Source organism: Perca flavescens, chromosome 19 (genome assembly GCF_004354835.1).
Source record: "Perca flavescens isolate YP-PL-M2 chromosome 19, PFLA_1.0, whole genome shotgun sequence".
Taxonomy (NCBI): domain Eukaryota; kingdom Metazoa; phylum Chordata; class Actinopteri; order Perciformes; family Percidae; genus Perca; species Perca flavescens.
Window position 1 is genome coordinate 20968499 of NC_041349.1, and position 26401 is coordinate 20994899.

At 41.8% G+C, this 26401-nt stretch overlaps 2 protein-coding genes and 1 long non-coding RNA gene across 5 annotated transcripts in view; 1 reads left to right on the plus strand and 2 right to left on the minus strand.

The window, feature by feature from the left end:
• Nucleotides 1-242: 242 nt before the first annotated feature.
• lurap1l (leucine rich adaptor protein 1 like) lies at nt 243-5745 on the minus strand. Its single transcript, XM_028564207.1, has 2 exons — nt 5217-5745; nt 243-971 (listed from the first exon to the last, which is right to left on the minus strand). The coding sequence occupies exons 1-2, from the start codon at nt 5433-5435 to the stop codon at nt 582-584; spliced, it is 609 nt and encodes a 202-aa protein (XP_028420008.1). The 5' UTR covers nt 5436-5745; the 3' UTR covers nt 243-581.
• LOC114545732 (uncharacterized) lies at nt 5271-9218 on the plus strand. Of its 2 annotated transcripts, XR_003690926.1 has the most exons (4): nt 5271-5820; nt 8287-8335; nt 8545-8718; nt 8827-9218. It is a non-coding gene; the product is annotated as an uncharacterized LOC114545732 (long non-coding RNA). The 2 variants fall into 2 exon arrangements; XR_003690927.1 differs by lacking the exon at nt 8287-8335.
• Nucleotides 6347-26401, minus strand: part of LOC114545730 (5,6-dihydroxyindole-2-carboxylic acid oxidase) — a 148614-nt gene continuing 128559 nt past the window's right edge. For both annotated transcript variants that reach the window (XM_028564206.1, XM_028564205.1), the window contains exons 2-9: nt 13454-13555; nt 11904-12249; nt 11129-11451; nt 8819-9023; nt 8525-8692; nt 8251-8430; nt 7495-7641; nt 6347-7375 (exon numbers count right to left, since the gene is read on the minus strand). In XM_028564206.1, the coding sequence (XP_028420007.1) occupies nt 7188-7375; nt 7495-7641; nt 8251-8430; nt 8525-8692; nt 8819-9023; nt 11129-11451; nt 11904-12249; nt 13454-13480 (1584 nt within the window). In that variant the 5' untranslated portion in view covers nt 13481-13555 and the 3' untranslated portion in view covers nt 6347-7187. The remainder of the gene's footprint in view (nt 7376-7494; nt 7642-8250; nt 8431-8524; nt 8693-8818; nt 9024-11128; nt 11452-11903; nt 12250-13453; nt 13556-26401) is intronic.

Below are 26401 nucleotides of genomic sequence, written 5' to 3' on the forward strand. Positions count from 1 at the left end.
GAAGCGAATTGCACTTGCTTTAACACTTAAACTTACCACTTTGCCACTTTAAACAGTTTTCCCACTTGAATCAGTCAACACAAACCGAACAATTTTCCAAATGGCCGGTAAATGCTAATCTACTACTGATGTTGTTATTTTTATTCACCCCATCTTCAGCAATTTTAGGCTAAGAAGTATTTTAACTGTGAAAATAAACTGCTGAGGTATTGGATAACTCCACAATAAATACAATCTTTAAATCATAATAGAGCACATTTTTTAATTTAATTGACCTGCATGATAAAATACTAAGACATAAGAGTTGTTAAGATGCTTTCACTTGCATTTGGTGTGACATTAAGGGGCAATGCTTTGTTGAGGTGTGTGTTCAATCCACAATTTAAGGAAGCTGGTGACACGGTGAAAAGTAACATTAGTCATTTGGTAATATCGCCAACACCTTGGCTGTCAGCTATTATGAGTCAAATGTAAAGCATGTAGGAAAAACCAGACAGCTGTGTTAATTATCAAAGTGGCGAAACACAATTTAAAATCTTTCTTCACAGAATATCTCAGAAGGCTCTGCATTTAGCTTATTATTATCCAAAGCAGTAGTATTCATCTGATTCCACTCTGACTTTCAGTGGCGATTTGCTGAAAGCATCCCCATCAATAACCGTTTTATCCACAAAACAGTCAAGATCCGTAGGTGAGGGGTCATCCGGGAGGTCCTCTGCTAGAGTGTCCAAGTAACTACCCACAGACAGACTATCTAGCCCGTCACTGTTACCATCATTCAAGCTGTTGAAGCTGCCGCACAGTGAGGTACCGTCCTGGCTGTCCAACAGGCTGTACAAGCTGCCCGTCAGGCTGCCCTCTTGGCTGGCCACGCCACCTCGGTCTTCTATCATCCAACGGATGGACTCAATGCCTTCGTTGATTGACATAAGCTGCTGCATCAGCTTCACGTCGATGGCTCGTAGATGTGCCTATGAGTTGGAGAAAAACATCCCGGTCAGGTAATGCTACTTAAAGATGATCCAGCATTTAAAAGAATGGTTCGATATTTTGGGAAATGTGGTTGTTCACTTTCTTGCCGAGAGTTAGATGACACGATTGATAACCCTCTCACATCTGTCCATCTGCCAGTTAGCTTAGTATAAACAGCTAGCCTGGCTCTGTCCAAAGGGAAAAAAAACATGCACCAACCAGCACCTCTTACACTCAGGAATTAACAGATGTAAAGATGAAAACATTGCTGTTCTACAGAGGTTTAGGCACCTAACTATTTCATGGCCAGAATCAGTAACTTCTTGGAGTTTTGGGGTTACCATGAGATTGCTAAGAGACTCTGAGTCACTGTGCCTTTCGAATAAATTGCTTAGCTACGCTGCAGCTGGCTGTAGCATTCTATTAAACAACTAGATATAAGAATGGCAACAATCTGCTCTGCAAGAAAGTGAATTACTGTTTTCCAAAAATGTAGAACTACTCCTTTACTACATGTCAGTACAACAGGATGCCCCCAGAGCTACAATGGAAGTCAAAATAATACAAAACCAGTACCGTAATCATTGCTAACTATTGTAAGCATTGAGGGTCAAAGTTCATTCTAGACCTCAGAAACAGCAGTTAAGAACACAATTTCGCCACATGGTCCATTTAGTAGCTATTCTGGAACTTTTGATCATATCAAGTGGTTTTCATCAGCATTCATTAACATGGTTGCAAGAGCTTAAAGTGTGCAAAAAATAAAATAATCTAATAACAATTCTATAACTGGGCAGTCCCCAACTGCTGATTAAGTTCATGTGATAAGTAAAGCTCCAGATCAGCTACTAATTAAACCTTGTGGTGAGATATTTTATCTCAACAATTATTTGCATTCTTATGTCCTCTCATGGTAGGAACACTATGTGCTATTTTGTTTAGACTATCGGGCTTTGTTGTGAACAAAGAGACTTAACTATGTGGCACGGGGAAAAAAGCTCTTACTACTCACGTAACAGGAAACAGTTTGCATCCAGGATTCTGAATGATATGGCTACTTTACACAGTAAGGCCATTGATTTAACTCCCTGCCGTGACAAACCATGCTATTGACTGGGGATGGAAGTAGACAGCCTATGGGGGTCAATCACATGGATTCCCCTGTGTCTACTGGGTGACTAACACTCTGTCAGAATGAAAAATGGTAAATGAACAGCTGTAACAGCCTGCTACCCTCAAAATGCATTGAGGCAGATGAAGGCAAACAGGGCTGGTACAGTGCTCCAGACAGCTGGCCTGAGACAACAGCCTTTCTTTGGGGTGGATTTGCATCCAGCCTTCATGTAGCTTCTATTGCTGCCGGTGTGTTTGTTTTGTGAGCATAACCACCCGCTTTATACACACACAGAAGCCCAGCAGATGGAGTCTGAAAAACTGCATTTTAAGTCCAAGCAGCTATCTCATGTTAATAAGGTGGCACCAGTGGGCTGGTATCACAAAATGAGTTTAGGAAAAACAATTAGTGTTGCATAATTGTGTCTGTAGTGTACAGTAACACTGAACCTGCAACATTTTTAATTTGTCTCATGAAACTCATAAGAGCTGGTCCCTAACCTTTTTTTGGCACATATCAGAGGTAATTTGCTCCTTTGATAGGCTGTAGATTAGTTCAGCCCCTTGTAAGCAGTGTGTGTGTGTGTGTGTGTGTGTGTGTTTGTGTTTTTGTGTGTGTGTGTGTGTGTGTGTGTGTGTGCTCACCAAAACAGAGTAGTCTGATTGGATTAGTGAAGGGAAGTGCAAAAACACAGAAGCCCAAGATGGCCCATATTCGAGATGAGCTGTCCAACAACAAGAGGCCACTAATGGCATTACAGTAGATCCATTTTTTTCCCCTCATATCAGCACTATTTAATGATGGCATGGCTGTCAGGTAGCCTAGAAATCTAGACGCACCCTAGCGGCAGCAAATTTAGTTTGCAACATCTTAATGTGGGTCTGGCTTGTCAGGCTAGCTGTCAGGTTGAAACAAAAGCGAATTAAAGCAAGGTAAGGTTAGTTCCTTTTGTAAATACGTGTGATTGTTTCAAGTCTCTCGTCACATAAATAGATCGTAAGCCTATCCACACAAAAAAAACTCTTTTGGTGATTGGTCTGCTGGCCATGTTACAGATCTACTACAGTCTGCAAAACTGTCAGGTAGGCCCTCTGCTCAGGAATCCTAATAATAATAATAATAATAATAATTTGATATAGCACCTTTCACAGACAGAATCACAAAGTGCTTCACATGATAAAAATTTGTACAAAACAGTAAATTATACAACAATAAAGATAAAAGACTAAAAAACAGTCATTAAAAGACAACATTTTACATAAATGAATCAAAAGCAAATTTAAACAAGTGCGTCTTCAGCTGCTTTTTAAAAGTTTCAACAGAGACTGCAGAACGTAAGGCAATAGGAAGCGCATTCCACAGGTTTGGAGCCACCGCTTCAAAGGAATGGTCACCTCTAGTCTTTAAACGGGTGCGTGGGACAACCAGTAATCCCTGGTTAGAAGACCTGAGGGGCCTATTTGTAGTGTATGAATGGAGCAGGTCCGAGATATACGCTGGAGCCTGACCGTGCAAAGCTTTATAAGTCAGAACCAAAACTTTAAATTTGATCCTGTTGTTAATCGGAAGCCAATGTAATGTGTATAAAACTGGAGTGATGTGCGACATCTTGCTAGACCTGGTTAGCAGCCTTGCAGCAGAATTCTGGACTAGTTGTAAACGGTCCTGGGACGATTTGCTGAGACAGGTGAAAATAGAGTTGCAGTAATCAAGCCAAGATGAAATAAAAGCATGAATAGTCATCTCAAGCTCAGAATGTGAAACAGTTCCTCTAATTTTGGCAATGTTTCTTAATTGAAAGAAACACGTGCGGGTCAGAGATTTAATATGTTGATCCATGTACATGTTATTATCAAATATTACACCAAGATTTTTTAGTTTGGACTGAACAGCTGAGGACAAGGAGCCCAGCAGCTGACTAATCTTCGAAACTATAGGGTCCGGAGCAACAATAAGGACTTCGGTCTTATTTTCATTTAGCTGTAGAAAGTTGTTTGCGAGCCAATCCTTAATCAAATTGAAACATCTAAGCTATTTCAACACTTTGTCAGTGTCTTCTGGCTCAAAAGAGACATACAGCTGGATGTCATTTGCATATAAGTGATAAGAAATATCTCCAACTTGGCTAATTATATGTCCCAGGGGGAGCATGTACATTGCAAACAAAAGCGGACCTAACACAGAACCCTGCGGCACCCCGCAGGAAAGGGCCGCGGTTTCTGAGGAATAGGGGCCAAGATACACCGAGAAACTTCTGTCTGATAGATAGGAGGTGAACCAATCCAGGGCGCTTCCTGAGATACCAACCCAATGCTTAAGTCTTTCAAGCATGATGTTATGATCCACAGTATCGAAAGCGAACTAAGATCCAGCAGCACCAAAACAGAGCATTGACCCTTGTCAGAGGACATTAATAAATCGTTGGACACTAAGAAGAGCTTTCATGAGTAATTAAACTAAGGGTTTGCTGTGACCTTGGATCTAACAAAGCTTCTGTCCAACAAGCATGGCATTTAAAAATAATTGAATGGCGAGTGTTGGCAGATTAAACTATGAAATCATAACAAGGTAATAACAGAGTACTTTGAATAATAAGAGAGGAGGAGTTATTGTCTGAGGTGAGGAGGGTTCATCAACAAAGGTCTATGTGACTGAAGTGTGCAGGTGTGAATGGCTCTCACGTATTGACCGGTTTCAGTGCATTTGAGGCACAACACCACCCATTAGTGGAACTTTGCATTTAACAACCACATGACGATATACAATATAGACCTGTTTTGCAACTAGTATAGTTTTTTTCCTATGAGCTTAAGCTTGGCTGCCAATAAATGTGATCCATTAAAGAGACACACATTGTAACTTGCCTGACATGAAACTATGATATATAATAGCCTAGCTGATTTCTAACAGTCATATTACGGTCTTTAATTTTATTCACGAACGTTTTGTAGACGAATAAACGACTTGCACAACTGTAGGCTACAATTAAGTGTATCTTGTAATTACAAGTCGGTAAACTAATTTAACAACTGGTACACGTTCCTTAAAAGTTAATGGAACAATTCCTTAACAGCTCGTTCAATTAAACAAAAAAAAAAAAAAAAAAAAAAAAAAAAAGACTTAAGCTTACCATTTCTTGTTTGAGGAATAGCATTTTGGTCTCCAGTCTTTTCAAGTCCGCATTATTAGCATGTAATTTGCAGTTCACTAAATGCGGTGCCGGCGACTTCTCGTGCTTGTCGTGATGCTTCCCTCCGGCGAGAGAACGAATGAGACTATCCGGGACCTTTAGACCCAGTTTGGTCTCTATATCCTTCAAATCAGGCAAGACGTTGTTATCCTCGTCCATTGTAGACAGTCTGAAAGATTACACGTTTCCACTGTGTTGAAAGACAAGTAAATGACAGAGCTGCGAGCTGTTGGGGGAGACGCGCGCGACGAGTTGATTCAAAAGTTGCAACAAGCGCGTGCTCCTCGCAACTTTATTCAACTAGCTCACAGACTGAAGTAATGATGAAGGGCCAAAGACACTTCACTGAACCCGAGCGCACCGCTGTTACACCAACAGACCTCCCATCCAAGCGGCTGGCCAGTACTGAGACAGTTTATCGACAACGTGCTGTCCGTGGACCCTCCCATAAGGGAAGCCTTCTCTGAAACCAGACACCAGACGGGTGAAGGGACGTTGGGTGTTAGTTAACGATTACTGTACGCAGGGGATATACGTTTGTCAGGTATTACAAATTAGGAGTTGGGAGTCCAACCATAAGGCAAAATGGCTAGACCTACTAGCCCTCATTAGGCTACATGGGGGGTTAGCACTACAAGCTAATTCCTACATTATTGTGTGTCTGCAAGATGAACGGAGTGTGGGCTCCATAAATGGTAATAGATTGGACTCTATAACATAGATTGTGATTTGATGTGTACATACATTTAGTCTTTTGGTGCGTTTATTAACGTTTTAATCACATTCAGCAGTCAAACAAGCCACTGTGTAGGCATACCATTTAATAATTTCAATAATTTGGTATGCAGTCAGATCAAACAACATTCTGGCAGAAGTGTCTATGTAAAAAAACAGAATGACCATTTCACATATTTAGTTTTAAAAAATAAAATAAAAAAGCTGCATATGGTGCGAGTACACAGTTCAGTAAGATTTGAGGATTGCAACCGTTTGACACCCGTTTCTTTTCTTTTCATTTCTTCATTCAATAATAACATTGCAGGTCATTTGGATCAATTTATTTTAATATACAATTAAAAACAAAACTCTCCCCCCATAAAGCTCATTCGCTTGCCTGTTGTTTCAGAAATTGAACTATTGCACACCCTTGTGGCCGTTATGGCTCGGTTACATGGGCAGTGCATTTTATAACAATTACTAACGCTTCAGGTCTATGACACCATTGTGCAACTACTTTAAAATTTGAGTCAGATAAACGCAGAAAGTGATAAAGCCTATAAACATGGTATATGTTTTAATTATTTTGCAGGTATTACTCTATTACTTCAAATGTGTTCTAAATGTTTTAGACTTTTTTTGGATACCCTATCAGAATCTATTTTTTTTATTTTTTTTTACACCTGATCACCTTGTACTGTAACTGCAACATCAGACACTAAACTACAGGAGGCATCATTGCTGATACTGACATATCCTTTAAAAGCTCTGATTAGAATAACAGTTCAGCACCACCTGGTGGCATCACTAGCACACCAACACGTCAGTTGTCCAGGTTCTCTTTATTTGAACACATTTTCAAATTTTCCAGAAATCTGAACATTTCAAAGATTGCATCATTGCAATCTTCGCAAAAACCAAACTCTTAAAAAGTGTTGCATGTATCTAAACCTTTCCATTTGAAAAATGCATCTTCAATAACTGATTCACATCTTTACGACTTGTAAAGAAAAATTAACAAGTTCCTTTTGATAGGGACATGAATGCAGCCAAAAGATTACTTACTATCAAGTTGTAGCATTCAAGAATCTACACATGCTCTCCAGTGAGAAGTGATTGACGCTTTAACAAACTGCATAGCTGTATCACTGTGAAAGTAAAGAAAGGAGAGAGGTGCGTGTCCAAACACCAAACTTAGACTACAGATTGGCTTTTGTTGTCGTCGTAGCGCTGGTACTGATCCCCAAGCAGAGGCTGGTGGCCCTCCATCTTGTGTGACCTGGCACGCACGGCACATGTGGTGGCGGCGAAAATGACTGCGACAAGGAGGAGGCCAGCGACTATTGCCATGGTGATGATTTCAGTCAGAGTGAAAGGTTGAGCTAGAAAGGTAGAAGAGGATGATTATTACGTTTGTCGTCTGGATCTCTTCAAAGGCTAGAGTGAAAGAAGACCCACAAAAACAATTGTGCGAGTACTAGAAGTCATCCAAAATGAATACCTGGCCATTGAGCTTCATAAGAGTAACCAAGATTTTCAGGGGCGGTCACAAACATCTCTGCGTTAGTCACTGGAGGCCAGAAAGGCACCATGTTGTAGCCCTTGTTGTGACCAATGGGGGCATTTTCTTCAGGATACAGAGTCGACTCTGTCAAGAAATGTGTGAAGTTAGCCTAAGACTCATCATGCTAACTACTGTACAGGCAAAAAATTGGGACACACCTTCTCATTCAATGCGTTTCTTTATTTTCATGACTATTTACATTGTAGATTCTCACTGAAGGCATCAAAACTATGAATGAACACATATGGAATTATGTACTAAACAAAAAAGTGTCTTATATTTTATATTATATTTTTGATAACTCTGCAAACCCTTGGTGTTCTCTCAATGAGCTTCATTAGGTAGTCACCTGAAATGGTTTTCACTTCACAGGTGTGCCTTGTCAGGGTTAATTAGTGGAATTTTTTCCCTTATTAATAAAAAAAGCAAAGGGTGGCTACTTTGAAGAATCTAAAATATAAGACATGTTTTCGGTTATTTCACACTTTTTTGTTAAGTACATAATTCCATATGTGTTCATTCATAGTTTTGATGCCTTCAGTGAGAATCTACAATGTAATTAGTTATGAAACGCATTGAATGAGAAGGTGTGTCCCAACTTTTGGCCTGTACTGTATAAAGCAGTAAAATATGCAGGTATTAGAAAGTCAAGGACTAGAACAAGTGTGTTTTTTTGGTTGTTTTTTTTTAAACCTGGACTGTGTCTCCTTAACCATTCATCAAAAATAGCGTCGGTGTAGGTGTGGAGCAGGACGAAGATGGGGTCATTGGGCGAGAGGTGAGTCTGTCCTCCTGTCCCATTCAGGAACAGATGGGCCAGGTTGTGGAGGCTCCTCACCACGGGGTCATAGTTCCCCTTGGGGGCGCTGTAGCCTGTCGAAACAACATGAAAAACAGAAAGAAAATGCTGAAACAATATGTGAATGAAATTACACTGTATGACAGACATATCGTCATAGTCTCTCACCTTCAATTGTGTTTCTGAAGCTTTCGGAGGAAGTGGAGTAATAGGGCGGCGTGTCGAAAGTGTTAACCTGCAGACAGTCCGCCACATCCTGGGGCTCTGGGAGACGCTGGACCATGGGCCTGTTGACATTTCCTGCTGGGTTCCTTCTGATGGGAGCAGTCTCTGTGCCTGGAAGGAGACCGGGACCAGACAAGGTAGACTATAGCAATTTTTTTTTTAAGACACTAAAAGAATAAAGAGGACCACTGTAACATCACTAGAGTATTTGCCATGGTGAATAAACAATAGTCTTACTGTTGCAGATGGTTCCCAGCGTGTCATAGTCTTCTACGCTCTCACATATGACCCTCCACTGGGAGAAGATAGAGTTGGTGCTCAGGGAATTCATGTCAAAGCTGCTCCTGGCTCCCATCAGGTCATCTGTGCAGATGTCACATGTGCTTCCACCGATGGCAAAGTTCCAGTAGGGCAGGGCGAAGGAGGGGTCTCGTAGCATGTCCTGGTTGTTTGAAATAAATTAATGAAAGGATGGCTGAGTATGAGTTTGTGAATGTGAAGATCAAGGCTAGGAAGGCTAGGAGTTAGCTTGAGGCTTTATTTTATTATGCTGCTGACAATGTACTTCCATCCCCTTTGGTCATGCCAAAGTTTCCTTTCAGTCTCATTTGGCAATGCACTGAATAAATTGGTTATCATTTTCACACACTGTGATTTGCTTTTGAAGACAGTTCATGCATGAATAAATCTGAAAATTGGTTCTTTAAAAGCATTTGTGGAAACAATTCTAGGGTCTCTAATCACATAATATGAAATGTATGTCTACATGAAGAGAAAAATGAAAATGCACGTGCAACCAGGCGGCAGGAAACGTATTAAGCCATGATTGATTTAGAAATTGTTTAGAAACTTTTACTGGAAAGAAAATACTTTTTTAGAAGTGAAAGTGTGATGCTCATTCTTGCTTTTCCACAACTTTTGTTTTAAATGGCTTAGTGAAAAACACTCATTTGAGAAAAATATAACTTGTAAAGTTATGGTAACACTTTATAATAATGGTACATGAATTATCATGAATTCATTCATGTAGTACTTCATGAACTATCAGTAATGTACAATGATTAATAGTATTTCATTCATGACTTAATGAAGGAACAATATGTTAATTAATGCATCAATTAAGTATTTCAATCATGATTTCTGATTTATTAGTGATGGATCATAGGTAAATCTGTAGTTGGAAAAACTAAATTTTAGTGTTGTAACAATGACTAACTAAACATTACTTTTTCATTACTTCATCATGTTTGTGGCCCTTCAAATAAAGTGCTGACCTGGTCCATCTTTAACACTGCTACATAGATATGATTAATGGTGGCATATGCCACAATCTTTTAAATAAAATAAAAATGTCACTTCAAATTCATAAATATCCTACTTGGGTGGGCATTGTTCTCAGGCATTACTGTTTGCCTTATGTTGTTGTGAATAAAGCAACTATAAAAATGCATCTGCAGTATACGGTATTTTGTGTCAATGTAGTGACCTCAATATCATTTTGCCAACCCACTCCTTTAATTCTTAATACATTTCATTTTATGCCACCATTAATCATATCTACTGTATGTATCAATGTTAAAGATGGACCAGGTCAGCACTTTATTTGAAGGGCCACAAACACAAAGTAATGAAGTAATGTTTGGTTAACAATGATTACAACACTACAATTTTTTAAGAATATCTGTACACTGCTGGGACTGGTTAGTTTTTTTGAAGAAGACATGAACATCATTAATTAATCAGAAGACATGATGATTCAAATACCTTAATTTATGCATTAATTAACTTAATTAATTAAATTAATATTGTTCCTGCATTAAGTCAACTAATAGTATTTATAAATACTATTGTACATTACTGATAGTTCATGAAGTACTACATGAATGAATTCATGCTTTTTCATGCATGAAGTCCTGCATGAATTCATATTAATTCATGTACCATTATTATAAAGTGTTGCCGTTAGAATATATAAGATTTAATTTGAGTAGAACAAAGATGTATATTTTAGTCCTTGATGTAGTTCATACTGCACATGATAAGAGTTTCTCTTACAGGAGTCTAACATGCTGCCAGGATTTCAAAAACCATCCAGCAGCCTTACTGTCTGCGCTAGCAAGTCTGTACAGCCTACAAAAAGAACTTGGGTAATTCTGAACCACTGGATGGAAATAATAATTATACAAACTTGGCTTAATAACTCCTCTCACAAAAGCTCGGTTCAATACCGTTGTTGTTTCATCTCCACTATCTTCAAATTGATGGTGCGCTGATCAAATTGAATTTCATAGTCTTCAAATCAAATTTTGCGCGCTGCTCGCCTATTAAAGCGTGTAATTGCGTCAGTTATGGTTTCCTCACCAATAGTTGAAACGCATTAGGTAAAATAAACAAGCTGTGGAAGCGACAGCTGGGGTTAAAACCGCGGTTTGATATATTGGTAAAATAAAAATCTGGACAGGCTTTTAATCTTAGAATGACCCGAAATGGATTTCTATTGTGTCGGCTATGAATCTAACTGTCAGCCCTCTTCATACAGTATCTTACCTGCATGTCTCGCTCCAGCTGCAGCAGGTGGAACCTGTGCCAAGTGACAAAGCCGGGGCCCTCGTGTGAGAAGTCCACTCCCCCAAAACTGGCCTGCCCCGCACCCAGGAACGTCTTGCTGACGGAGAAGTAGTGGCTCCACACGAAGTAATTGTAGATGGTGATGTTTTCGAACTGCACAGTGTTCCCGTCGGGCCCGAAGATCTCCGGATAGCGCCGCGTGGCGATCACCAGGTCTGGGTGCACCGTGCGCTTGGCCTGGTCCAGCGCGTTCACGAACGCACGCTTCCCGTCCGCGCTGAGCTGCATCACGTTTCTTCTTACTGGGGGATTATCGCAGAGGGAATGTGGATTAACTCAATCAGTCATGCGTTAAATGGGGATCAGTTTGTATTGATCGAGAAAAGAAGTAGCAAATAAATGTCCCTAACAGGCAGGTTTAATGGCAGTTTTGTAATCAAATGCCCTTTCTAAGTGTCAGGGCTGTACCTAGGCTATTTCATATGCATTCTAGCCTGTTTTATGGGAACCACATTTGAATAACCTTCTGTAAAATAATCTCTCTTTGCCATATAAAAATAGTTAAATTGCCATTAAATGGGCCAGAATCGGTCCATTTCCCTGTGTGTGGTGTCCTAAAGAAGTGCTGAAGTGCCACTGAGCAGCAGCACAGACCCTAGATGTGTTAGCTATGACCTCTCCTATCTCCCCATGAGCTAGAGTCACTATACCATAACATTATTATTGAAATATGTCCCCGAGGACGCGCACTTACCAACAGAAACTCGCTGGTCACAGTTGGGCCCCGTCCATCCGTGTCTGCAGCGGCCGCAGTTGTAACCGCTGAAGTTTCCGTTACACTGACAGGTACGGTTAAAGAAACGGATGGGCCATCGTTCCCGATCATCCCGTCCGTCGTGCGGGTACTGAGGGCCGTGCGGGCGCGCGTCCACCGTGATGGACACACACTGTCCGCGCCCCGTGCTGGAGCCACACGGGTCGTTGTTGAGTCCAGAGGGCGACGGACAGCACTGTCCACTCCTGAGTCCTTCGGGTGTCACACACTCTCTGGGGAACTGAGCGCTAACGACCACCGCGCCCACAAGCACCAACAAACAGCCCTGCCACATTATCCAAAAACTGTTGCCAAATTTTACGCACGGCTGATTTGGAGTCGGTGTTTACCGAATGATGATTCACCCGCAAATATGCACTTCAACTAAGCCTTTACCTAAAGTGAATGTGCATTACTTAAAAACAGCATTAATTACTTTCTCTGTCAACTAAGTGTGTATAAAAGTTCCCCTTCCATGCGGCCCCAGCATCTACTTCCCCCAAAACAGTAACCCGTCGACCTTAAATACCGGATCAGCGCATGACTACCAGGATTTTCTGACTCCCGCGTGATGCATCACATAACATCGCATTTCCTAGAGTGGAGAAGGTAGTGTGATCCCCTCGGGCACAGTATTATTCTTCTAAAAACCACCCTGGACTTCTGCAGTTGCCTAAATGGGTCCAGCATTAAATGTGAGGAAGTGTAATTAGTTACAAAAAGGTTTCAGATTAAAACAAAAATGATGACGAATGAGCAGGCCTATCCATAAACTTAAAGGTGTGTACATGGACTGTAAGGTTTCAGCATGCCTTTATGAGCACTATATAAAAATATATTTGTTATGAAGTGGCAGCCTTTTACAAATGCAGCCTCTGGCACAATCAGATCGGTGTGGAATTAAAATAATGTAAAATTATTTGGTGCTGCAAGCAAGCTCAGAAATACAGCATGGGTCTTGTTTGTATTCTCTACTATTGCACTATAGCCCATCACTAAAAATGAAATAGAAGAAAGCGACACAACCCAAAATGTGCCATTTGGAATATGTATTTTTGAACAAACACCTCCTCCTTTCCCCACCCCACCCTATGCAGCTTGGGCTGCCATAAGCATGGAGAGCATTTGTTCTACAGAAAGAGGTCTTTTAGGCATGCAGGATTCTTCCTGTAATGCCTTTTTTTCCAAATCAAAGTGAATCAGATGCAGGGTTATTTTTTCAGACCTGACAAAGCTCCTGCAGAGCCACACAAGACAAGTTTTTTCCATGTTGAGTGTGACTATTCATGACTAGTGTCTGTGTGTGTGTAAAATAGGTGGTGAGCTCCTGTAGAGGTAGCAGTCAAAATTAGCCTTCAATGTGATTAGTTTCAGCTGAAAGTGGAGTCAAGCAAGGATAAAAATGTGTTTTAATTAATGTGAGTTATAACAATGTGGAAAAACTCACCATTCTCTTCTGCTTCCAGCGTGTAGTTTTATTTCTTACTTACCTTTTTTATGAACTGCCTGTGCCACATTCATTTAAATTCGCCCCTCCAGCATGTGCGCCATTTGTTTATTTGCTTCAGTGTTCCGTAAGGGAAGGAGTCGGGCTGAAAACAAAAACAAAACTTTGATTAGTTTAAATGAGCTGATGATACATGTGGCAAAATCTTGATTACTTTGGTCTGCTGCTACTATAACCTCAGGACAAAAAATGATTGGCTTCTATTGTTGACAAACCCTACAGCGATAATAGCCCAAAGGAGTTAGAATCTAGGCCAATATCAACAAGGAAGGTTGTTTCTAAAACCTCCAAAGTTCTACATTCTTCCCATTATTCACTGCAGGCTTTTCACTGGGTTGCAGAGAGGACACCGGATAGTGTGAACAATAGCGGTTTGGTTGCATTAACTTTTTTGGAGAGGTATATCAGTTATCCTCAAGGAAATCAACACTCACTAATTAGCAAACTGATGCTTCATAACTTCACTCATTAAATGATGGAGCTCTTTCGATAAAGGATACGAGTACCTCCCTTCCACCACTGATCAAATATTCACAACAATTTTCTTCTCGGAAAGATGTGATGAACCTGGCTGCTATCAGAAGTAGTATTCCCCCCCCCCCAATGTGATCTTACACACTGAAAGGCAAAGACTCTTAACCCAGTCACATGTGTATCACGTTGGTTATCATTATTCCAGGCTGCATGTATTCCTTTCATAATTGGGGCATGACGGCGAGGATTACACAAAGCTAGCGCTAAGCTCATTCTCAAGAAGTACATTTGAAAATACAGCCACATTCCTTATGTATGTGCAGTTCCCATGTTCCCCTGGAGGACTAGTAGCAGATCCATTAGCGTGTCAAGGTTGTTATGACCATTTTAACATAATTTGTCTAGAGTCCCCATCTGTGTTTTTTTTTTTTTTTACAATTCTTTTAAAAATGTCAAGATGAATACTGTAATAGTTCTAATGATCAATTATTTTGACCTTAGAGTCTTCTGCTTGCTCTAAATGAAACTTATCATCATAGACTGCTGAGTATTTAATAATTCAAAGTGCTATCGACCTGAAAATGCACTGCAGTCACATTTGAGTCGAGGAGGAGCCAGCTATTTACTGATTAAGTCTGTAAGAAGTTTACCATCTCTCTGCCAAAGTTCTGCACAGATGACCTTTAGCCCTACATGTGCCAAATGAGCGTATATGAATTTGATTTAGTGCTAATACAAACCTATTATGACTACATTCACAAATACAGAGGTAGCAAAATTGATAGTTGTAATCCAAACTAATTTCCTTTATTGCCATATGCAAATTTTAGCAATTAGTTTAGCCTGTAAAATATAATTTAGTCAATTATCTATAAATGTATGCCTATTAGATTAGTTTAACAGTGAAAACACAACAGTAATTAAAAGCTCAGGGGTCATGTGACGTGATAATGTAATGGTTGAAGTGGAAAGTAATACACAAAACTGTAACTATGTACAAAGACAAGACAAATTTTAGCTTATTGTTTTTGCATAATCTGCCCTGGGCACTACACGTGTACACATCCCCGGCGTTCGTCCCGTGACCACCCCTCAGCCGACCTCCCTTTCATCCCCACTCACCCCCATTCCATGTGGGCGCACGTCAGTGCATGTGTGGGAATAAACCTTGGGCAGGATAGAGGATCATGTGAGAAGATGTGACTCGGGTTTAATGGTAATCCTTGCCTATGGTAAAAATGGCACAGTGGGAGTCATTAGGAGGGAGCTACACAAGCGGTTCATATGACTGTCTGCCTCCGTCTCTCCCCTCCCTTCCCCTCTCCTCTAAGACAAAGCCTGCTACTGATTGTCATTCTCTTTCACCTTCTCATCACAAGGTGCCTTCATACAATTCATTTCACCTCCTGCTTGTCTTCATGTTCATTTGCTTCTTTGTAAAAGAGGGAAAAATAATATAATTCTTTTCACTCTCTGAAAGAATGAGTCCCATGTGAACACATTGTTAGAGCTCGAGGAATCTATGGCATAAACAGCAACGAGAGTCCACAGTCATGCTAGCAGCTCTGTGAGGCTGTACTTAGGCACAGCAGTGCTCGCTTTCTTTTAACCATGGCAGCGGCCGATCCCGAGCCTTAACTGGTAATTAGTGTTACCACCTAACCTTAGTCATTTTAACACAAGCCAACATAGTTTAACCAACAACTTATTTCAACCGTTTTCCTAACCCTAATTAAGTGTTTGGGCCTAAACTAACAAAACGTAACCATAGCAATATCAGATGATACAGGGATGGGATTTCTAACAGCTGGAGGGGACTGCTTAACCAGGTGCTTCATCCGCACATTTTAACAGAATTTTCAGTAAAACGAAAATTGAGTGAATGTGCGTTTCCATCCGCTACCTTTATGCAAATATTAGTAGTTGGGATAGATCGCTATGTCTTCTTCCAGTATCGTAATTTTCTGTTATTGATACATGTACTTTTTTTCAACCTCAGCAAAGTTTAAAACTTCTTTGCAATATCATATATATTACATCTTTTTAATGCGCAAATTCAAAATGGTCATTCAAAACAGGTAGCTGGAAAGGCATCTATATTATTAGATTTAGATTAGATTTTTTTCCATTCAATTAATACGCCACACAGATGAGTAAAGTCCTCTAGTTACTAGATAGATAGATAGATAGATAGATGTGTGTGTGTGTGTGTGTATATATATATATACACACACACACAAGTCTATTACTCTAACTTTTTGAGAGGTGGGGCTGCTATTTGATACCATGTTCCAAACCATCTAAATGTAATTACTTCATTAAGAACAGCTTATGAAAACCTTATCATGCTGAAACTACAGTATGACTTTTACAGAAAGTTCACTTCCTAATTGAGCTGGGAGTGAATGTCCTGCGGGACTGTCTGCTGACAGAATGAAGCAGGCTCATGACCAAAGCTCTGGGGGTGTAGCAGGGGAAGGGGGGCTCTTTTATCACTGCATCCTGTAGACTGTATCTTTTGTGTTTAATTTCCTAAACTGCATGTATATCATAATTTGCACAAACCAGCAAGCGTTACTGCAAAATGAAACCGTGGGCGCAAAACAATGAAGAATATGTATTTTGTTTTCCCTGCTTGGTATCCCAAATGAAATACCAAAACTAATGCAAAGACCAACAATGTGATAAAAAGGCACCACAGGTCTCACAGTGACATTTCTTACATACATTTGTGGTGGTCATGACCGATATATATTTGTGCCGAGAAGAAATCAATTTTAATAAAAAAAGAAACTCCATTAAATTTCACACCATATCTGGCACAGGAATAAAAATAAGCTCGGGAATAAGGGAATGCATTTCTATTGCAAAATGTATAAGCCTACGTGCTGAGAAAGACAACAGAGACTTTTAAACAATAAAACAATTAATTCTCACAGTAGAGTTTTTCTTCCACGATAAGCATATTAACAGTCACAAGCTTGAATTCCAACACAAAGTTGTCCTCAGTGGCAGGGTAGCAGTGTGACAGAATACAACTACCGTAGTTTGACTACAGTTTATACAAAATCTGAACAGGTCGGGAATAAATAAGTAAAACCTGAAAAAACTTTTTTTTTTTTTTTTTTTTTTTAACAAACCAGGCTTTAACTTTGCCTAAAATGGATCTCTACACTCTAGGTGCAATACATTCTAAAAACCAGCAGAGGACAGTGACATCTTATATAAAGATTTCTACTAAAATGAGCATCCAAACTGCATTCACAGCAGTCCTGGGTGGGGATCCATCCACTGTACACATACTGTACAATAGAGACCCCCAAAGAGGTTTTAGCCAGCCCCAAAGGAAAATCACCAGCACCAAAATTGAGAATAAAAATAACAATTCAAATCTTCTCTAAATGTGTTTAAAACCACCCTGAAACAAGAAGAACATAAACTTGAATATGAGAGCTAATCGCAGTTTTACTTAACAGAGTCAGGCTGTACCGTACTCTCCTGCTGATTTAGTTTAAATAGTAACATTATTTTTTTTAATTGTTATTTTTTGTTTTGTTAATTGGGGTTTTTTACTCAAGCATGATATACTTTTTTGTTTATCAAATTGTCTGAAAAACAGGTAAATGCATAGATTTGTCAAATAAGGTACAGAGTCTTTGCCTTTTACTGTACTGTATGTTTTAGCCCCTCCCCAAAGGCCCATTCTGTGCCAGGAAAAACCCTGTAGACTCAAAAAAAATGTTCTTCAGATAATATTTTAGCTATAAATATGCTTTATCTTGAATAATTTGACTCCTAGATGAAAACTCATGAGGATTTCAAGACCTTACGTCAATCTTAAAAATGTTCCAATCCCAAGTTTAAAGGCTATAATAAGTAAAACCATAACAGTTAACATTATCTATTGTTGAGTTTGTGTTCTTTACTGTCTTTTATGCAAATGTTGAGGTATTGTATTTAAACAAGGTTCCATCTAGGGACGTGCATGGCAAATTAGCTTAGGCTATAAATGCTATGGTGTGTGGCATAGGTCTATGCTACATACTTGTCCCTATTAAAAAAAAAAAAACATTGGAACACTGGAGTGTGCAAAGTTCTTTGGTTGAAAGGAAGACCAGGCAGAGGTACGTTAAACGTGCTTCTACTACAAGCTAGTTCAGAACTTTTCGGCGCAGTTTGGCAGAAATACAGAACAAGCATTTTATATGTGAGTCAGAGAGAACTTGATTTGTTCCGCCAGCAAAGTTCTCAGAATGTAGTGCCAGCTTGAGGTAGACTGACACGCTGATGAATAGCAGGAGTTAGTCCCTCAATGAAGAGCTCTGCGAATATCGGGATACTGTCTACTTGGCACATGCACCAGCATCTTAAATCTGCTGCTTTCCAATACCAAAGCACTTCAGGTGATTTACATAGCAATAATTTAAACAGCAGAGGTGTTGTGACCAGGCGTTAGCAATAAAATACACAGATCTACCGCCCAGACTGCTGCTAACACTTGATTGCTTTTTAACAGTCATTAGTCTTGCGGGAGCCTCTTGAAAGGGCATCATTTTTTGGTCAATCCTTCGCTCTACTTCAGATTTTTTTCACTGATGTATGAAAATGAGGAAGGACATTGACAGGTACTGTAAATGGGAGAGGTGAGGGTAATTCAGCGGGAGCCGGCTGTGTCACAGATCGTCGCAGACAGCAGCGGTAATTAGTGAGGAACACTAGTCTTGCTCCAGGATGTAACAGGGAAACAGCTGGGTTGGAAGGTTGTGCCAGCCTTGGCCAATTAAAATGCTGCACAGAAGTAGATGATGACATGGAAGGGGGTTAAGATGGAGTTTGCTCATCATTACTGGAGAAACACAAACACTTTTCAATGATTCTATGCTAGGGAAGGAAAAGGTTATAAAAAAAAGGTTAAGGATTCTGTAACCATCTGTGGTCAAATGAGGCCCCATCGATGGAGGTTGGGAGTCAAGTCTGATAAATAAACAGCTACATTGCAATGTAGTTTTCATTTTTCTCCACCCAAAAATAACCTGCCGAGATTGTTGTTACTTTGCTGAAATCCCGAACTTATTCAGGTCACAGTATATGCAATTTTATATTGTGATATTAATAAACAGGGGAGAAAAATGAAGAAAAAAAAACATTACGAATGCAGATACTTACATACTAGACACAATGGGTCCCTGAAAGAATTATAAACTATAAGCTATGGCCTTTGCGGCTACCAAATCTCACCCCATTTGAACACCTGTGGGAGAGTTTGGACCAACATGTCTGATGAATGGTGTTCGTGCATCCTGTAGAGTTGCAGAAACTTGGATAATCTACGTCAAGGAACATTGAAGCTGTTCTAGTGGCTCTTGGTGGCCCAACACGTTACTTTTGGGCATTTTCAAGCAATTCGATTTGTTTGAGCAGATTGTACCAAGGGTGAACGTAAATCAGAGTTTGATTCTCAAAAGGACTTAACAATGCACGTTTGATAATGCACTTAGAGGAAGTGGTCTTGAGTGGTTCATTTAAAGAGAAACTGTTCTTATATATAATAACATGTTTGTTTTTTGCCAATTCAGTTAATGAAATACCTGACAAATCAAGACGCATCAATCACATCAATGCAAAAAATGGCCATCAATTTCACAGAGTTAAACCATCCAACGGCAGGCTAAGTTGTATGTTCCATTCTAATAATGGAACCTATAACATGTCGGGTAGTATTGCTTACATATTGCCCAGCAATATTTTGCTGCTGATTAATTCATTATATCAATAATTCGCACAACATACTGCCATCCTTTTGCCATCTGTCCTTCAAATGCTGGTCCTGCTGATACCCTCACTAGTTGTCCCTTATATGTTGCTTCCTAAAACAGCGACCTAAAGCCCACAGTCACTATGAACAAAGGGATTGAAAGAAAGACAGGAGATCAAAGGCCTTTGACAAGGCTTTGTAAAATCCCAGCTCTGGACTCTACTGCAACTTGTGGATAGATGGCAATCAATATGTGCACAATGTATGGACAATGTTCTTTAAAAGGACATTTTACATTTTCCAGGTTCGGCAAAAGAGAGATTTTTCTTATAATGTACAGTAGGTGCTGTATGTGTAGTTATTCAGAATATAGAGCAATTCACCTCAATCTGTGGGCGGATGAAAGTCTGCCACTGATGTGGCAAGAGTCTTACAGAGATGGAAGCACATTGCCTGTCAGGGTGAGACATGCATGAACAAAATAATAAATCTGAAATGAGCTTCCCACTCTGGGTGATTATCGTTATTGTTGAGGTCTGTACATCCCTAGAACAATGTCATATTCCCTTTGTGCCGTGTCACGTGGTGATTCAAGTTTTGTGACTGATACCAACTTTACACAAACTTACCCAGAATAGATTTGCAACATGTTCATTTGTGCCAACAAGTAAGTGAATATGTTTCCTCGCAGAGGTATGTGCTGGAGTTTTCATGAAGGAAATTAATTCAGCAGAACTTTTTAATAAGGACTTGCATTGACCTGTTGCTGCAACGGGTCTTCATTTTGACAGAAACTTTGATAACAATCCATCCTCCAAACACAAAAGGAATGCAAAGCTTCCCTGCGTAAATGATATCACAGTGGTGTGGGCCAACACTCGTTTAATTTCTGAACATACGCATAAAGGTGATCTATCAGTCAGCCAAGACTACAGCCTAATGAGACAGGATAAACATATGCATGAACTTATCGAGCCAATGCAAGATTAGGGCAAACTATTGTCAATCAAGCTTGGCATAGTATGGTAAATACTTGTGGAATGGGTCATGGTAGTTTATTTTGACCTCAGAAGGAAGCATTCAGTAATATTGCTCTCCAATATTCTTAAAACTATCCAGGAAATGATCTCTGAATCATTTGACACTTTCACACAAAGCAAAAATGTCTGCATTCTCACTCGCACATCCCAAATGTTGTCGGTGAGGTGCCAGTTTACTGGTTTTACCTGCCACCGTCTACCAGTACCTCACTACGGTGGCGAGTCATTTATTAGCACTCTATTATGCCGTGTAGCCAAATGTATTTCATTTGTTATGCGTGCTGGGGTGACAAAGGTTGAAATGTTCTTGCTAATTTAATGCCTATTGAGACAGAAAATTGGATCTACTTCAGGGAGCTGTGATGAGTATTGCGATGCCCGAGCTGACAATTTCTGCCCAAGATTAATTAAAACGATATTTCCATGGGACCTGCGGAAGTCGCCCAAACTCCTGTACATACTCCTTTATAATTGGAATCACAGTCAGTCTCTGGAGGAGGATGGGGTTTCTGGGATGTTTCAGGGAACCAGCTGGGATTTGCTGAGGTTTGCACCCAGGTTGGTCCGAATGTGCAAAAAAATAACGTTGGAACATGATAAGAGAAAGGGCAGCCCTTCTTCACCCAGAAAACGACCTTATAAATTGATTGTGCAAGCAGCTCATAACGAGCCACAATTACGATTCTTGTGAGGCAGCCACCTCTCGTGGCAGTATTAATTGTTGACAGCAAACGAGGAAGTGATGTGACACTATATAAGGGCGCCAAACAAACACAGGACCTTCACTCAGGAGACTGGTGTTCGTTTCCTATATGAAACCAAAAGTCAACTGTCATTTTGGAATTAACCGGGTTTTACGGACCTTAGTCCGTGACGCATCGACTTCTGTTACATCACTTTATTGCCTCATTTTAGTAGATTTGTGTGACTCATTTTAGGCTAATCGCTGATGTTTTACTAACCCAGTGTTTTTGTTGCCAAAACTTTACTAGGTCCATTTCACGTTTGTTGCGTGTTTAAAACTTTGGCTGTTATGTCAAATAGAACGGTCATATCGTTACGGTCACATGATTAAACTGCCACCGTGTGGAAGTAAATAGAACTGCCGTAGGTTTCGTTTTGGGAGTCTCTGCAAATCAACCTCTAATTGTGTTTAGGCATGAGGATGTGTTGGTTAAAAGGTCCCATGGCATGACAATTTCACTTTATGAGTTTTTTTAACATTAATACGCGTACCCCCAGCCTGCATATGCTCCCTCAGTGGCTAGAAATGGCGATAGGTGTAAACCGAGCCCTGGGTATCCTGCTCTGCATTTGAGAAAATGAAAGCTCAGATGGGCTGATCTGGAATCTTCTCCTTATGAGGTCATAAGGAGCAAGGTTACCTCCCCTTTCTCTGCTTTGCCCGCCCAGAGAATTTGGCCCACCCATGAGAGAGAGACATCAGGGCTTTCAAACGAGAAGAGTGGCAGTTAGTCAAGGCCACACAAACCCCCCCGCCTATATAGGAATATAGTTGTGGCAGAATGAAGGACAATGAAAGGCATGTCCACTTACACTCCAGCAGTGGGGCTACAACCAATATATCAAGACAATGACCAACTACAAGGGAGCTAAAACAGTGTTTAGCTGTAGTGGCAACTCATGCATAACTAACAGGCAGTAACATTAATAGATGTTGCATTGCTTAATATGCTGGCACAGCACGAGCAAAACACAAGTAACAGCAACAAGCCATAACACTTTGAATTGGGGACAGGTTTCCTTCTTCCATTTGACTGGGTGCTCTTCTACAGTTACAGCAGATGATCAATTCAAACAGCAGCACTGCAAAACAAAAATATGCTGCACCACATGAGGGCTTTACTTTACCACATTTATTTTTAATGTCAGTTTTATGGGTTTCGGAAAACAGGCCATCATCAGTGAAACATAACGGACCTGGTACCACGTTCACATTTATTATATTACAGCAATAATATGTAATAAAAAGTGTAAGCGGGGAATTCAGACCAAAAATCTGCTTTAAAGCTACTGTGGGTGGGTGGCTACATGTTAGCGGTAACACAATAAAATTAAAGTGTTTTTAGATAATCAATTCATTCATTCAAATCTATTAAAGGGCTACTCCGCAGACTTTACACATACATTTCAGCTTATTTGACATGAGATGTGCTAATCAGCTGGAGTGTAAAAGTGTAAAACAGAAAGGCTGTGGTAAAAACTAGAGATGTGGGGTTTAATACATACCTGCAAACTCAAAAGGGCTGAAAAAGGTGACATTTTATACAGCCAAAATAATAAAATAAATAAAAGACAACATTTTCCCAGTGTTAAAACGATACTTTCCAAACGGTGCTGGTGCCTAAACAGTGCCTGAACCGATACTTTAAAAAGATATATATATATATATATATATATATATATATATATATATATATATATATATATATATATATATATATATATATATATATGGGCCCACCACCTGTGGGAGGAACCGCTGGGGTCAGGTGCACTGACCACATGGGTGGCAGTGAAGGTCAGGGGCCTCGACGGACCAGACCCGGGCGGCAGGCGCTGGCTGTGGGGACGTGGGCGTCACCTCTCTGTGGGGAAGGAGCGGAACTGGTGCGGGAGGTGGAGCGCTACCGGTTAGATCTGGAGGGCCTTACCTCTACGCACAGTCTCGGTTCTGGAACCGTACTCCTGGATAGGGGTTGGACTCTTTTCTTCTCCGGAGTTGCCCAGGGTGTGAGGCGCCGGGCAGGTGTGGGGATACTCACAAGCCCCGGCTGGCGCCGCTGTGTTGGGGTTTACCCGGTGGGCGAGAGGGTCGCCTCCCCACGCCTGCGGATTGTGGGGGGAAAACTCTGACTGTTGTTTGTGCATATTCACCAAACAGGAGTTCGGAGTATTCGGCCTTCTTGGAGACCTTGACTGGAGTCCTGCATGGGGCTCCAGTGGGGGACTCCATTGTTCTGCTGGGGGACTTCAACGCACACGTGGGCAATGATGGAGACACATGGAGGCGTGATTGGGAGGAACGGCCTCCCTGATCTAAACCAGAGTGGTTGTTTGTTGTTGGACTTCTGTGCTAGTCATGGATTGTCTATACTTGAACACCATGTTCGAACATAGGGATGCTCATAAGTGTACCTGGTACCAGAGCACCCTAGGCCGAAGGTCAATGATCGATTTCATAATCGTTTCATCTGATCTGAGGCCGTATGTTTTGGACACTCGGGTGAAGAGAGGGGCAGAGCTGTCAACCGATCACCATCTGGTGGTGAGTTGGGTCAGGGGGTGGTGGAAGACTCTGGACAGACCTGGTAAGCCCAAACGTGTAGTGCGGGTAAATTCGGAACGTCTGGAGGAGGCCCCTGTCCGACAGACTTTCAACTCACACCTCCGGCGGAGCTTTTCGTGCATCCCTGTGGAGGCTGGGGGCATTGAACCCGAGTGGACAATGTTCAAAGTTTCCATTGCTGAAGCTGCGGCGAGGAGCTGTGGTCTTAGGGTCTTAGGTGCCTCAAGGGGCGGTAACCCACGAACACCGTGGTGGACACCGGTGGTCAGGGAAGCCGTCCGACTGAAGAAGGAGTCTTTCCGGGGTATGTTATCCCGGAGGACTCCGGAGGCAGTTGCAGGGTACCAAAGGGCCCGAAGGGCTGCAGCCTCTGCCGTGAAAGAGGCAAAGCAGCGGGTGTGGGAGAAGTTTGGAGAAGACATGGAGAAGGACTTTTGGTCGGCACCAAAGTGCTTCTGGAAAACTGTTCGCCACCTCAGGAGGGGGAAGCGGGGAACCATCCAAGCTGTGTACAGTAAGGATGGGACACTGTTGACCTCAACTGAGGAGGTAATAGGGCGGTGGAAGGAGCACTTTGAGGAACTCCTGAATCCGACTAATAGGCCCTCTATGTTAGAGGCATAGCTGGAGGATAACGGGGGATTGTCGTCGATTTCCCAGGCGGAAGTCACTGATGTAGTCAAACAATTCCACAGTGGCAAAGCCCCGGGGATTGATGAGATCCGTCCAGAAATGCTCAAGGCTCTGGGTGTGGAGGGGCTGTCCTGGTTGATACGCCTCTTCAACATTGTGTGGAAGTCTGGGACGGTGCCAAAGGAGTGGCGGTCGTGGTTCCCCTTTTTAAAAAGGGGGACCAGAGGGTGTGTGCCAATTACAGGGGTATCACACTTCTCAGCCTCCCTGGTAAAGTCTACTCCAAGGTGCTGGAAAGGAGGGTTCGGCCGATTGTCTAACCTCGGGTTGAGGAGGAACAATGCGGATTCCATCCTGGTCGTGGAACAACGGACCAGCTCTTCACTCTCGCAAGGATCCTGGAGGGAGCCTGGGAGTATGCCCAACCGGTCTACATGTGTTTTGTGGATTTGGAGAAGGCGTATGACCGGGTCCCCCGGGAGATACTGTGGGAGGTGCTGCGGGAGTATGGGGTGAGGGGGTCTCTACTCAGGGCCATCCAATCTCTGTACGACCAAAGTGAGAGCTGTGTCCGGGTTCTCGGCAGTAAGTCTGACTCGTTTCAGGTGAGGGTTGGCCTCCGCCAGGGCTGCGCTTTGTCACCAATCCTGTTTGTAATATTTATGGACAGGATATCGAGGCGTAGTCGGGGTGGGGAGGGGTTGCAGTTTGGTGGGCTGGGGATCTCATCGCTGCTCTTTGCAGATGATGTGGTCCTGATGGCATCATCGGCCTGCGACCTTCAGCACTCACTGGATCGGTTCGCAACCGAGTGTGAAGCGGTTGGGATGAGGATCAGCACCTCTAAATCGGAGGCCATGATTCTCAGCAGGAAACCGATGGAATGCCTTCTCCAGGTAGGGAATGAGTCCTTACCCCAAGTGAAGGAGTTCAAGTACCTTGGGGTTTTGTTCGCGAGTGAGGGACAATGGAGCGGGAGATTGGTCGGAGAATCAAGCAGCGGTGCGGTATTGCATTCAATCAATCGCACCGTTGTGGACGAAAAGAGAGCTGAGCCAGAAGGCAAAGCTCTCGATCTACCGGTCAGTTTTCGTTCCTACCCTCACCTATGGTCATGAAGGCTCGGTCATGACCGAAAGAACGAGATCCAGGGTACAAGCGGCCGAAATGGGTTTCCTCAGGAGGGTGGCTGGCGTCTCCCTTAGAGATAGGGTGAGAAGCTCAGTCATCCGTGAGGAGCTCGGAGTAGAGCCGCTGCTCCTTTGCGTCGAAAAGGAGCCAGTTGAGGTGGTTCGGGCATCTGGCAAGGATGCCCCTGGGCGCCTCCCTAGGGAGGTGTTCCAGGCACGTCCAGCTGGGAGGAGGCCTCGGGGAAGACCCAGGACTAGGTGGAGGGATTATATCTCCAACCTGGCCTGGGAACGCCTCGGGATCCCCCAGTCGGAGCTGGTTAATGTTGCTCGGGAAAGGGAAGTTTGGGGTCCCCTGCTGGAGCTGCTCCCCCCACGACCCGACACCGGATAAGCGGACGAAGATAGATAGATAGATAGATAGATAGATAGATAGATAGATAGATAGATAGACAAAATTAAAGAACGGCTTGTTTATTGCTAAGGCCACAGGGTCAAAATGAAATGATTTATTAAAAATGTAACAATAACTTATATCAATAACTTATTTTACCAGTAAATTCCTGTTAAACGACAAAAACAACCACCG